The following is a 14,616-nucleotide window of genomic DNA, read 5'->3' on the forward strand; positions in this document are numbered from 1 at the left end:
TGTGGCTCCTACGGAGCCTACAAACTTGATTAATTAATGTGTTTAAGAATAATTGAGGATTGTGTAAAAGACAAAGCAACGGACAATTACGTACACACTGGAGAATGTAGATGTGAGCTTCTCTGCTTAATTATAATATTTCTTTCTCTGTAACATAGTTGACTGAAAACTTGGTGTAGCTGAGTTGACTCGACTCAAATTGATTCAAAGGTGATTCAACTCCAAAACTTGATGAGACCAACTTGCCTAGTCAACTTGGTAAATCATTGAGTCAGATCTAGATTTATGATTTGGGTTATCCAATGAAGATTTGATTTGATTACCGACGGATATTGGATCAACCATGTCCCAATCCAATAAATGTGAAAATTTAATTAATTTATATTATATGCATTTTATTTGACTATATGAAGTCTGTTTATAATTTGTAGAAATCGGATTTCTAAAATTTTAGATACTAACATTGAAATGCAATGAAAAACTTGATCCAACTAGGATTGAAATCTCCATAACACACATCCCGGAGATACTTATCTCGATGATTAATTTCAACTGTTGTATCTTGTATTTAAACAATTGGAATCATGTATTTTTTCCATGAATCATCTTCATGAGTCACTGTATCCCATAAGGGTCAGGATCCAGTGACTTGTGAAGAATGACTCATAAGAAAATCCATTATCCTAACCGTGTAAATACAAAATCCAACGGTCAAGATTTATATGTTTTTTCATAATACACATCTCAGAGATACTTATTTCAAGGATAAATCTCAACCATTGGAATTTGTATTTAAACGGTTGGGATCATGCGAATTTTCCAGTCTTATCCATAAATCTTTTAAAAAAAAATTAATCGAAAAAAAAATCAGATATGTAGAAACATGACATCCATAAGGGGGAGTAGACATCCTAAATGGCATGATAGAGGCTGATAAAACAGTGGTCTATGATATGGTTGGCTTTGGATGATAATATTCATTGATAATGTAACTGTGTGTGTGTGTGAAAGAGAGAGAGAAGAGAGAGAGAGAGAGAGAGAGAGAGGAGGGGATAGGTTACATGGGTGATATTTAAAATTTAAAAAGATGGCTGCACCCAATTTTTATTTGTTACATCCCAATTTAAAATGAAGAAAATAATCAAATGATTGAGAATAAGTAAAAGTTGAGGTACCAGTAGAAGCTCTCTCTTTTTCTTTTCTTTTTTTCTGCTATATTTCTATTTTTTGGTTTAGGATTTTATATGAACCTAATCATAATTGTTGACAAATACTGAAGTTTTTTGAATAAGTGTCATAATGTTTTGTAATGTTGAGATTATAATTGATGGAACATTTGTAATGTTTGAAGATTGTGTTCTAATCTTTAATTGGAATGTGATAAATAACTTAAGAAATTGAGGTGTAATTAGTAAAAGTTGGGGTGCCAATAGCAGCTCTATAAACATATTAGATAGGAAGGTTGGAGAATTGTAATTTGAGTATGAGTTGAATACATGTCGTGGTATGACTAGCTCGATAGTGGTGTAGTTGGTGTTGGTGACTTGGATGGAATTTATCGAAGTCCTTGGGTTTAGATTCAGCTTTTATAAGGAGAAGGCATCTTCTAATGTTTCAATCAGGTACCACTAATGATTTCTGAAATTTTTGGCTCCACATGTTTTCATTGTTCTTTAATAGATTATTATATTCTCATTCACGAGTGGCCTCGTGAGTTCGATATTTAGTATAAGCATTAATTTCTCAGGGGCCACCCACGAGAGTGTACCCTCACTTACTTGGTGTATGTGATGTGTAAGCGTTGCACATGCTCCATGACTAGTCTTTCGACAAGACCATGATTTATGAATTGGGCAAAGGCCATATACGGGCCTGGTCTGCTTTTTACCAGGATGCCCTGTTATAAAACATAAATAAATAAATTATATTTCAATTTGGCTTTCTAAACATTTTCGCTTATAGACCCTGAGACCATCCTTCATTGATGGCTAATTCATTCCCAAAGTGTTGAACCCTCAATTTTGACGCCTATTATTTCACAAGTAATTTATTCCCTACAAATCCAACATCCATATATACACCATTGCCCTAAATAAATTAACCATATTCCGCCATTGAAGAAACTTGTCAGCATCCCCACTTGGTTTCTCCTCTAAAGATTATCGCCAAGTAATTACCTTCTTGGCCCATGCCAATTGTGACCCAACTGATTTTCCGATGCCTCAAGTAACATAAATTGATCAACAGCTTGCATGCACCATAGCTATAAGATTTGGATTCCCAAATGAAAATGAACCTTTATTATCGCTCGACGAGTTAGTAAAAGACACCAAAACCTTCAATAACAAACATGTTCTATAAAATTCAGAATATGATTTTATCATTGATTCGAGATGAGAAACAGTCAAAGGATTATTCTTCTTTATCGCTTCTTAATCTTTCTTTTGATATGGTTAAATATATATATATCTCTTGAAATTTTATTACAAAAATTTCCCTACTTTTACAAGTTTTTAACTCAAAAAATCGTGAAGTAGGATCAACATCATTTTAAATGATTCTATACTTATAATACCAGCAGTTCTTTTAATCAAATACCCATTTTACTAGAAAAAATGAAGATATCATAAGTATTAAAACAATTGAAATGATGTGGAAACCACTTCAAGATTTGTTAAGAAAGAAAAATAGTTTCCTTACTAACTTAGTAAGGAAAAATTCCTCATCACATCATTTTGTTGCATTCAAAAACATGATCCGAGGCATACAGATCTACAATTCCCGAACTTGTCACTTTAGGAGAGTCGATAGAGTATGCCACATGGAGTAGATTATCACGATTCTTGTAAATTTGGGGGTTTGATGCACATCCATTTACAACACCTTAACCAAGCTAAAGAAAAAGCATCATTTGGGCCGACAGTCCTTGAGTCCTTGTGATATTTTACTAAAAGTGTATAATTGTTTGTTCCTTTAAAATACGCATAACTATTTACAAAATGAAGGGCATTGTTATTAAACAAATTGTTTGGATGATTGATCACATCCAACATGCCTTTCCCTCTTTGAATAAAAGAATAATGTTAAAAGTGATATTTTAATTAGAGTCGTGATAATCTGACTACCTCATGTGGCATACTCAATCAATTCCCCTGCCATGAAATATTTAAGAATATAGATTTATACTCTCCGGGATATACAATTGCACTTCCCCATAAAAAAAGGTGCAGTTGTGTATCTTGAGGAATAAAGATCTACGATTCCAAACTTGTCACATGAGGGTAGTCAATGGAGTATGTCACGTGGGATAGTCATTTTATTACAATTCGTTTAATTAAACAAAAAGTGATAACGTGCTTGTCCCTCTTTAATTAAAGGATGTTGGGAAATAAAGCAAATTCGACAATCTTTCTATCTTTGGAAAAGAAAAATATTGGTTCCTTCCGTGTTCCTTTTACCCCCTTGATCCAATCAACTCGTCTAGATTTTTTCGGTAGTCTCGTAGAAGTCAATAGTGTATCCTAGGGATTCAAACTTATAATCCCTAGATAACAATCATCAGCTGTTCATTTGATGGAAAATCTCATTAATTAAGCTGTATGTTCATAAAGATATTAATCTTATAGATATATGTATATCTGAACGCTGTTGGATGTGATAATACCGTTCACTCTCATATCTTCAACTTCTATCGTTCCTATTCTCTATAAATCCCAACTGCCATTTAATAATACCGTTAACTCTCATATCTTCAACTTCTATCATTTACGTGACTTTGACACAGAAGCTTGCCTTTTCCATGGATGATAATAATGGAGAAGCTGTAGTGAGAGGAGAGAAAAGAGCGAGTGATGAAGCTGACGTAGTTTTAGTGATTTCAGGTGAAGAAGAAGAAGAAGAAAGAGAAGCTTTGAAGAAGAAAGAGAAAGAGAAACAATCTTCTCCAAGCTTCGATTCAGAGGGTGTTGTGGAAGATTGTCCGAGGAACTCCAAATCAATAATTGAAGGGAAGAATCCCCGAACAAGCCCACCAAACGGAAAACAAAATCCAATATGGAAGAATTATTTGGAAGGTAAGAAATGGAAAGTTTTGGTTTTTATGGAGGGGATTGCATTGATATGCATTATAGGATGCATAATTGCAATCTTTAGAATTCGAAGTTGGCATCATATCTTGATTTGGGGGTTCGAGATTTGGAAATGGTGTGTGTTCGTAATGATAATCATCTGTGGTCGATTGTTCGCATGGTGTTTAATCGAACTTATATTTATCATGGTTCAGAAGAACTTATTGTTAGGCAAGAAAGAGATTCTGTATTATGTTCATGGGTCAAGGAAGAGCGTTCGGATCTGCATTTGGTTGGGTTTGCTTCTTCTTTCATGGTCTTTATTGTTCGATCTAGATGACAATAAGCAATCGAGAAAGGCCAAAAAGATTCACATGTATGTCTCTAGAACTCTTGTTTCTTGTTTGGTGGGCACGGTCATATGGTCAGTGAAGACTCTATTTGTAAAGCAAATCGAGGCTTCTTTCCTCATCCATACTTTCTATGAAAGGATTCGAGAATCATTTCTTCATGAATACATTGTTAACATCCTTTCAAAGCCTCCACCTCTATCGGGGAACACAAGAACAGGACAGTTGAATTTCGATAATATCAAGAAGAAGAAAGGACGAGAGGAAATAAAAGAGATTAATGTGAGTGACTTGCAACAACAGAAGCACGTGTCGGCTTGGAAGATGAAAGGGTTAATTGCTGTGATAAAGAAGTCCAATCTGTCCGGAATCTTGAAATTGAAGGACAAAATTGATGGAGAGGAAGGTACTGCTGAAAGGAATAAAAAAGAGATTAGTAATGAGTCGGACGTAAAAGATGCTGCTGATAATATTTTCATGGACATCGTCGGAAATAATAACAAGTGAGATCAATTACCTACTTCTAAAAGTACATAATATCATGAAGTTTTGAGTACTCTTCATGATTCTTTATCTCACTCTCATTTCTGGTTTTATTATTGCTGCAGGAATACTTGTATTGAGGAGAAGCACTTGCTAAGATTCTTCAATAAAGAGGTGGTCAATAATGTGCTCCCAAAATTTGAAGGAGCTGATGACACGAGAAAGATAAAGAGAACGGCCTTTAGGAACTGGCTGGTAAGAAATCTATTTGATTTATCTACGGTCTCCTCTTAACATTTCCAAATGCATGGTTGTTGCCTTCTAGACTTTAAAACCCTAGGAGTTGATTTTTGGTTTATTAATTTAGTTCATAATTCATGGTTTCTTCTATGTTTATGTTATGTACATAAAACTCCAGATATGTACTCTTTGTCAAAGTGTTTTGTCGAAATGAGATGATTTTTTGTGAGGATGATCTCTATGACGAGGAGATCATCCTTACCAAAAATTAGTCCATTATGAAACTTCTAACCCCAATTTATAAGTTGAAGAATTGTGAACTGTCATTAATTTGTAAATCATTTTTTATGGAGTTCGAAGTTTTAGAGATCTTATATATATATAGTGTTCTTTTGACAAAATCCTAGACAACATTCTTGACAAAGCATTTGGTCTTATATGGGTTAAAAGTTTTAGAATAAACTGATTTTTTTTTCTTTCTGAGAATGGTCTCTATACATGGTGAAAAAATCAGCAAATTCTAAAATTTATAACCCTAGTTTATAAGTTGAAGAATCGTGAACTGTCAATTTTTTACCATTAGTTTGTAACTATTTTTCTTGGAGTTAGAAGTTTCAAAATTGATTGATTTTTTGTGAGGATAATCTATTGACTATAGAGATCATCATCATAAAAAAATCAGTTCATTCCAAAACTTTTTAGTCATATAAGACAAAACTTTGTCTAAAATGTTGTTTAGGATTTTGTCAAAACAACCCGACCATTTATATATATATATATATATATATATATATATATATATATATATTCTTTTTTCAGTGAAAGGGTAATTTGTAATTGTAAATTTTCTCCTCATAGTAGTGGAATCAGTGTGAATCATGGACGTACTTCATCTTGATGGAACCACATAGAATCTGTGCGTTTCTATGTCTGATTGCATTTTGTTTTTGATTTTTTTTCTTCTCGTTATCCATTGCTTCTGTTTTTCTTAACTTTCTAATCCTAATTCATAGCTAAGTTAAAGCATAGATCATTATCATCATCCTCCCTTTCATCATTCAATTCTTGATTTCTAGAAGTAATCTCTTTGTTAAAGTATACATGTTGGAAATCTCTCTTACTATTGGATATCCATCCTTTTGGTCTTCCACCTGTTCTTTTAAAACCGTTAAGTTGCACTTTCATTCTAACTATGGCTGCTATAGGTGATTGTCTTCCTTCCATTTGTCTCACATTATTCACCTCTCTTGTACATGTCCTTAATCAAATTAGCCTTCAAATTCCCCTCATTTCCTCTCTTTCTTTATTATTTACATGAATTAAAAATAATTTTGTCTCAACTAGTTACAAAGGATTGGAAGTGTTATTGAAAAACTCTCTTAGATTGATCAAGATTGATAAACTACGAAGATTTAAACAGAGAACAAAATAGAACATGATATTTACGTAGTTCGGCAAGATTGCCTACGTCCACAGGCAATGATAATAATTCTTATATTGGTGACAACTGCGAAAGTACAATATAAGTTATAGGGTTTTTAAACTTGGAATAGATACGGTGGCCTAGGGCGAACCATGCATTTTCTAAAGATGAAAATGCCCCAAAAGTTGTACAGATGCCCCAAAAAAATCCCAATCCTGGCCCCCAATTTAGAGGGAAAATTTTTCCCCTCGGGGGCCTACCAGCCCTTGAACCCTCACAGTTGCTTCAAGATACGCCCAAGTATAACTCATGTTAGAGCCATAAACCAAAAAGGAAACTGGTCCTGCCAATGACCATGAGATTAGACAGGCAAACCACTATAAACAGAGGCAGTTGTGAAATGCGAACACAAAATATGTAGACCGTATCAATTGAGATTAGACCTTTTCATTGTTTCATAATAACAAATAGTAGGAAAGCGCCATTTTGTTATTACAATCTCAACACTTATGAATGATGGTTAATGTTTTCCGTGTTCAATTTCAGGTAAATGTCTACCTTGAACGTAAATCACTAGCAACATCCTTAAATGACACCAAAATGATTATAAAGAAGTTGAACCAAATTATATCAATGCTTGTGATTGTGGTGATCATTATTGTGTGGCTTCTTTTAATGGGATTCGCAACGACACAAGTGCTCGTTCTCATCTCGTCTCAGCTGTTACTTCTTGCTTTCATGTTCGGAAACACAGCGAAGGTTCTTTTTGAGGGCATCATATTTGTATTCGTGACGCACCCATTCGATATTGGTGATCGCTGTGTCATCAATGGAGTTCAGGCAACTCTTTACAAAACATTAACTTTTTTTCTCCTTTTAATTATATATATTTGTTTATCTGTGGTTGATAAGCTAAGCTTGCAGATGACCGTTCAAGAGATGCACATTTTAACAACAGTCTTTCTGAGATATGATAATGAGAAGATATACTATCCAAACTCAGTGTTGGCCACCAAATCCATTAGCAACTTCAATAGAAGCCCATGCATGGGTGATTCTGTGGATTTCTCTATTGATGTTTCGACTACGATGGATAGATTCAACCAGCTAAAAGAAAAAATAGCAGCGTATGTTATTAAGTCTCAACCTTCAATCTTAATTAGCTAGTATCGTACGTATCAGTGCAATATACAATGAGGAATTCATGCTAATTGTCCTCTTTGTAGTGTTCATTCCTTAATTTATTTCACATCTTTCCATTATTATTGTTTTACTTAATAGATAATTAATCGTATTTCTGGCGCTTTTTCAGGTACATAAAGAGCAAGCCTAAACATTGGAGAAGTTTCCACAGTATAGTTGTGAAGGAGATTGAGGATGTTCATAAGATGAAGATAACTCTCTATGTTACTCATACAATGAACTATCAGAACATTGGAGAGAAGAACAGCCGAAGATCCGACTTGGTTATCAAGCTGAAGGAAATCTTTGAAGAACTCTCTATTAAATATCATCTTCTGCCTCAGGAAGTTCATTTAAGCTATGTTGGTTCAGCAACAACAGTACCGCTTAATATTGAAAGATGAACCTTCCATTACTTGATAGATTGCTCTATGTGCTGCAAGAACTTAAAATGGTTTAGGGTGTGTTTGGAAGCAGTTGTTAGTTGGATTTGGAGTTGGAGTTGGTGGAGTTCATTCTAACTCCGTAAATGAACTTCAGTTTTTGGTTTCCTGTAGTAATTTAATCGATGAATTGTTCTCGCATTTGACTGAGATCTGATACGTCTCTTCTATTATTTGAAAAGTATTGTCATAGTCAATAAAATTCAATTGAGTCAGCTGGATTTTATATATTTTTATATATTTTTTAATTTTTGATAATTTAAATATTTATTATCTTAAATAAATATGATCTTGTGATGAAACATATTCTAATCTAGGGCTCAAAATGGGTTGGGTTTGGGTCAGATATGAGTATATCCATATTCAAATCTGATATTTTTATTCGGATCCATATATGATCTCATTTTAGATCTTATTAGCTAAAACCATGTCTGAATCATATTGATTACACTAAATCTGGACTCAGATCGGACCCGACTGAATTACTTGATATGGTTTGAATAATTTTGGACTGTTCAACATTTTTTGTTGATATATATATTTTTCTTCTATTTGTTGTATTATTCTATTTTACTATTATAATTAATTTATTTTGTAAGAATTCATGTTATAATAAAATAGAAGATAAAATATATTTTGAAAAGTTAAAATATAATTTTCAAAGCATTATATCATTCGGATCTAGGCGGATATAGGGATCAATCCATATCTGACTTGAATCTGACTCGAATCCAACTCGAATCCGACTCGGGTTAAGGAACATCAAATATGCTAAATTCAGATTTAGATCACTTGAATTTCGGATAAAATCCGACCCATTTATGCCTTATTCTAATCACCTTATTATATTAAAAAATTATAATTAATTAAATAGGAATCTAATCATAAATAATATAAAATGAGTTGAATGATTTATATACTAGATGACTCGAGTGTGACAATTCGATTTTTGAGATTAAAGATTTTTGCTTAAAGTTGTAAATCCCACACATTGGTGGGAGTTGTAACTCCTTTTAAAAATTGGGAGTTGAGGACCTTCTTAGAATTGTAACTCCATGAAATTAATGAACCAAGAAACCAATTAGAATTTTAAGGTGGGAGTTATAACTCTAACTCCCATTTTCAAACACGTATTTATTTGAAGTTTTCAATTGATAAATTGGTCCTATGTGAATATATATATATATATATATATATATATATATATATATATATATTGAAACTGAGGCGTTTGATCTTCTTAGCGCATCCAACCAATCCTTGGGGTCACATGCAGTCCCCTCCCCCCCACATGTACTACGCTAATTTTGGGAGAATCCTTGAGGGTCATTACGTCACATTGTATTTTAAACGACAATAGTATTGTGCTAGAAATGACTGTTTGAATCCATTGTTGATTGTGACTGTTTTCAACGTTTTCAACAGTCGTTTTTCACTTAATGGGTGTAGATTTATTTCGCACTTTTGTCCATTATTATGATATGTGTATACAATCGTTTTTCGAGATAGATCTGGGTCATCCAAACAATTTTATGTGTGAAACGTCGGATCAACCCTCAAACCCACGGCCAAGATGCATTACTAACCCTAATAATCTCAATTCGTTTACCCTTCTAACCCTCGTCTTCATCTATCTCAAAACCTTTCAAAACCGCGAATCAAACTAGGTTGAAGTTGAACTAGAGTCTCTCTCTCTCTCTTTCGTCTCAATCCCTAAAAGCTCAAGCTAACAAGCCCTAACAAAAAATTCAAAACCCTAATCTTATCACCCTTTTATTCTCTTTCTCGATTGAAAGTAAGAAAAACTTACTCTTTTACATTGCGATTTCTCTTTGTTTTATTCTCATTTTCAATGATTGGGGTGCATCACGCATTTCTTGGTCGAAGAGCGGTACAGATCTCATCATCAGCAACATCACAATCTTCATCTTTGATGTATTCTGATTTATGAATTTTTCTCTTTTAAATTATTTTCTAATTCTCAATTTGAAGAAATCCATCAAAAGAGAGCATCTAAAAGATTAAGCAAAGATTCTTCTGGACCAGATCTACAAACCCCGAGTTCATACGGCCTGTTAATCTTTCTGTCTCTTTCTCTGAAATTTCTCTCTAATGGCGATTATGAATGGATCAACGATCCATTTGTAGTCGACCATTCTCTAAGTCTACTCACTTTTAAATATGAGCTTCTGCAACATACAACTTTTGAGTTCATTGATGATTCTTGTAAGTGGAATGAGCAAGTAAGATAAAAAATGCCAGAATTTTTTCTCTAGTTCCTTTAATTGATTTGCAACTTTTTTCAGAGATGTTTCTGCATTTTTTGGATGTTTAATTACTTTTTAATAGTTTATTAGTAATCTCTACTTTGAAAACCCATGAATCAGATACCTATCACACCCAATTTTACTCTCATAGGTTGAATTTTGGGCATTATGGATTTGTTTCTCCTTCATACGCACAATCTGTTAGTTTATTTTATTATGTAATTATTTTGTTGGTTATGGAAGTTGAATTAGTGAAAAATTTTCAGAAAGTTGTTTCCTTTGTTTAAAAGACAATTTTGTTACAACAGATTTTTTTTTTTTTTTTGTGTGTGTTTTTTCGTTTTTAAGATTATTAATTTGTTTTGTGTGAATTATTATTATTATAGGGATGGCAAGATCAAAGATCGCAAATTGACTTTCCGAGGTACAAATTTTTCATCATTTATTTGTCTCAATATGAGTTGGTTCAGAGCTTAATGGTTTGAATTATTGAAAGTAATCTCGTGGTTCGGTTTATAAGATATTATGTTTTCTAAATTATAATCTTAAAGAATTTTTCGGTGGAAAACTATTTGCATGATTCAAGCACAAATAATCATTTTCTGAACCCAATGATTATATTTTTGAATAGTTGATCTCAATAGTTATGTTCTCAGAGGCATCCGATATAATTGGAATGATACAGTTGTTGATCACATTGTACTTGAAAGGATAGTATGAGCTATTGTTACTCTGCAATTGCGGACCATTAATATGATGAAATCTTTATGTTCTTGACTTACAATCTATCAAGACAAGAACTAAAAAATCATTTTTTGATTTTTACACTTGTGACGAAGAGTATTTTTTAATTCTAACAGCAAATTATAATTGGAAGTAGAACCGATAAAAGAGACTATAATGCAAATTTTAGTTTTTGTTGTTTGGGTTTATTTTTCAATAATGCTCTAGAAAACTCAATAAAAATTTCATATTTCATTAAAAATATTGTTCCTCTTTCTAAATTTTGGTAAGTGAGGGTGGTGATGCTTTATTTTCAAGCTTGTAATAAATGATAGTGCCTAGGTAGAACCTTGGACAAACATTGCTATATGTTTATTGAATCTAAACATAGAGAATTTTGTTTAACAATCATGTGTGAGTTCTTTAGAAAATGCTTATGTTCATGAAGCTATTAGCCGTTTTTTTAGAACTTCACTTTCTTTATAAAGGTTTCTGGTAGGCTGGTTTGTTTCATAAATGTTTTCTTACAACTCTTTCTTGCTTTTTTGACAAATTATATTGTTTTTGTTAATTCAACTTGTATAGTATTCTCCTTACATTGGATAAAGAAGGAGGGTTGTCATTAATGTGAACTTCCTAAACCACCTAACATAAATCCCGATTAGACTTTTCATGGACGAAGTGGAATGAAATAACATGATTCATTTAGTCAATTTAAAGATAAATTTTGATGATGATGACATTCTTTTCGGCTTCCATGAAAAGTCTAATTTGGATTTATGTTAGGTGGATGACAGGGCCAGAGCCAGGATTTTCCTGTAGTGGGAGCAAACGATGGTTAGTTGTTTAGTGAAGATGAATGGTTTTAGAGAGAAATTAAGAGGTTTTTAGTTAGAAGTTGAAGAAAATGATATCTAAGTCATTTCCAATTAATATTTGAGAAGTCTCAGTCAAGAGGCAATGTCATCAACAAAACTTTGAAGAGGTGAGGGAGTGGGGACAAATGAGGCATGTAATTAGTTGAAAATATAAGGGTGTCTCAAAATTCTGTGGGGGCAAAGATTGGAAGGAGGTGAGGGTGTAAGGGCAAATGGGGAATGGAGACAAATGGGGCATGTAATTAGTTGAAAATATAGGGGTGTCACAAAGTTCTGTGGGGGCAAAAATTGGACGGATGTGAGGGGGTGGGGGCAAATGGGAAGAGAGGTGAGGGAGTGGTGACAAATGGGGCATGTAATTAGTTGAAAATATAGGGGTGTCTCAAAGTTCTGTGGGGCCAATTGCCCCCACCAGCTCCTTACTAGCTCCGCCCCGGGTGGTTGAGGATGTTTACATCAATGGCAAGTGATTTGGATTTTCTTAAAATGAGTCCATTGCTTCTTTGAGTTCAACAGGGTGGTAACTTTCATATTGATCCTACTCACAGATGACGAGAGATCAGATTTTAAACTTCATATTGATTGATAGTACTTGGAATAACTCAATGCAATTTCAGGCGTTTGAAGGAAATACTTTAAACTGCCATTTGGTTAGGTAATTTGAAGGTTGATGGAACTGTTACAAGTTTACCCTTGACTATACTTGTACATTGCATGGCTATAATTTGATGCATGTTTTCTTTCTTTTTTCATAATGAAGGTCTTAAGGATTCAGGCAGATGTTTTGGAGAATTAAAGAGTACTTTACCAATATAGACATGCCTACTGATATTTTAATATTTAAGCAGAAATAATGTATTTCAATTTTAATGTTTCCATCAATAACTCTTCACTTATATGAAAACTTAGTGGTAGCAATCCTAACAGAACATTTGAAACATAAAAATATAGCACATATCTAATAAATTAGAAGCAGTCGCGTTTGTACTAAACCATAATTTAATAACAAAGTATTGACATATTTGAAGTATTTGATGAGGTAATACAATAACAAACAGTATATTATTAATGTATTTGTTAGGGAGAACAACTTATTTCAACATAATAGAAAGTGTAATTCTAGTTTCTGTTCTCTGATTGTCATCATAACTTTTCTATTCTGTTGGTAGACATCATAGAAACTTCAATTATCTTCTTTATTGTCCCATTACGCAGATGTGATACAATAAGAGTCAATAATAGAAACTTATGTATTTTTTATGCACAGTTGATTCTAATGAAAAGGGGGGGATAGGTAATCTATACTGGACACTTGGGTCAGCATTCAAGTAAGCTTAATGAATATTTTGAGTTAAGCCCACATTTTTTACATGAAAAATCTATAGTTATCATACCATACATAATAGTAAACAAGTAAACTTGTAATGATATTGATGCTACCAATGCTTTTTATGTTTCTCAATTCTTTCATTCATCCAATCAATTACATTAGAAGAGGTCCAGTCCAATGGAAGACCTCATCAATATGAGAATCAAGAGCCATTTGAATACCCCGAAGAACTTCTCACGGTTTCACCAAGCAGGGTGTACCCTTAGTGCAATTTTCAAGGAGTTGCATTACTCCTTATTTATATCGCAATGAAGCCTACAAGCTTTCAAGTGTGGAAATGCATATTTTTATTATTTAATTTTCTTTTCTAAGAGAACGATTCTGATATGGGACAGCTCCTAGACTGATTGTGTTCAAACCAGAACTGATGAAGGAAATACTGTCTAACAAGTTTGGTCACTTTCAAAAGCCCCCATTAAATCATCTTATTGATCTTCTAAGGGACTTTCAAGCTTGGAATCAGAAAAGTGGGCCAAACAGAGAAGGATAATGACTCCTGCTTTCCACCTTGAGAAATTGCAGGTCTTATTTTTTAATCATTTTACAAAGAAAACATTTTCAAGGGAAAATTATTTTTATGCTAGCTGATTGGAGTCATCATATTTTCTCTCATCTAATATTGATTATTTTTCTGATTAAAGGGGATGACACTTGCAATTTCAACTGATCCAACGATTGGATGATTTGGTTAGGACCAATGAATCTTGTGACGTTGATATATGGCCGGAACTCCAACATTTTAGTGGTGACGTCATCTCAAGGACAGCCTTTGGAAGCAATTGTGAGGAAAGAAAAGAGGGTCTTTGAACTTCAAAGAAAGCAATCAATACTTGTCATCAAAAGCTTCTCAATCTGTATATGTACCGGTATCAGGCACATTGACATTAATTATAGGTTCTACGTCAAATTACAGATTATGAGTTACGATAATTAAGGTTTCAATTCAATTTTATTTACAGATTTGTTCCCACAAAGAACAGAAGGAGAATGAATCTTGATGTTGAGGTGATGTGGAAATATGCCTTGGTGTTGGCATGTAATGCAGCAAATGAATAGTGTGTTGGATGGGGGTGAACTCTGAGAAAACCATCACTTTAGATTCTTTTGTAGATTCCCGAACAAAAACCCACCTTGTGATAAATGTAATGATCCATTTTTTTAATTTCTAAA

The 14,616-nt window shown here is 33.4% G+C and overlaps 1 protein-coding gene and 1 long non-coding RNA gene across 38 annotated transcripts; both read left to right on the forward strand.

Annotated features, from left to right (window-relative positions):
• Window positions 1-4,273: 4,273 nt before the first annotated feature.
• On the forward strand, window positions 4,274-8,355 carry LOC147397649 (mechanosensitive ion channel protein 10-like). The gene is made up of 5 exons (XM_086450215.1): window positions 4,274-4,920; window positions 5,026-5,155; window positions 7,110-7,403; window positions 7,488-7,690; window positions 7,876-8,355. Exons 1-5 carry the CDS (start codon window positions 4,274-4,276, stop codon window positions 8,147-8,149), a joined length of 1,548 nt encoding a protein of 515 aa, XP_086306341.1. The 3' UTR covers window positions 8,150-8,355.
• Window positions 8,356-9,481: 1,126 nt separating this feature from the next.
• LOC147397650 (uncharacterized) lies at window positions 9,482-14,616 on the forward strand. Of its 37 annotated transcripts, none has more exons than XR_015180306.1 (5): window positions 9,590-10,414; window positions 10,842-10,879; window positions 13,324-13,384; window positions 13,888-13,968; window positions 14,088-14,616. It is a non-coding gene; the product is annotated as an uncharacterized LOC147397650 (long non-coding RNA). The 37 variants fall into 37 exon arrangements; XR_015180309.1 differs by having other exon boundaries at window positions 9,590-10,123; XR_015180311.1 differs by having other exon boundaries at window positions 9,591-10,079.

The sequence above is a fragment of the Akebia trifoliata genome, chromosome 8, assembly GCF_017979445.1.
Source record: "Akebia trifoliata isolate Shusen 1 chromosome 8, ASM1797944v1, whole genome shotgun sequence".
In the NCBI taxonomy this organism is placed as follows: domain Eukaryota; kingdom Viridiplantae; phylum Streptophyta; class Magnoliopsida; order Ranunculales; family Lardizabalaceae; genus Akebia; species Akebia trifoliata.

Bases quoted from the DNA above. Each gene is read 5' to 3' on its own strand.
- LOC147397649 (XM_086450215.1), top strand. From the start codon at position 4,274: ATGGTTCAGAAGAACTTATTGTTAGGCAAGAAAGAGATTCTGTATTAT. The intron at 4,921-5,025 runs GTGAGATCAATT...TTATTGCTGCAG, and splicing joins ATCGTCGGAAATAATAACAA to GAATACTTGTATTGAGGAGA. The intron at 7,404-7,487 runs GCAACTCTTTAC...CTAAGCTTGCAG, and splicing joins GTGTCATCAATGGAGTTCAG to ATGACCGTTCAAGAGATGCA.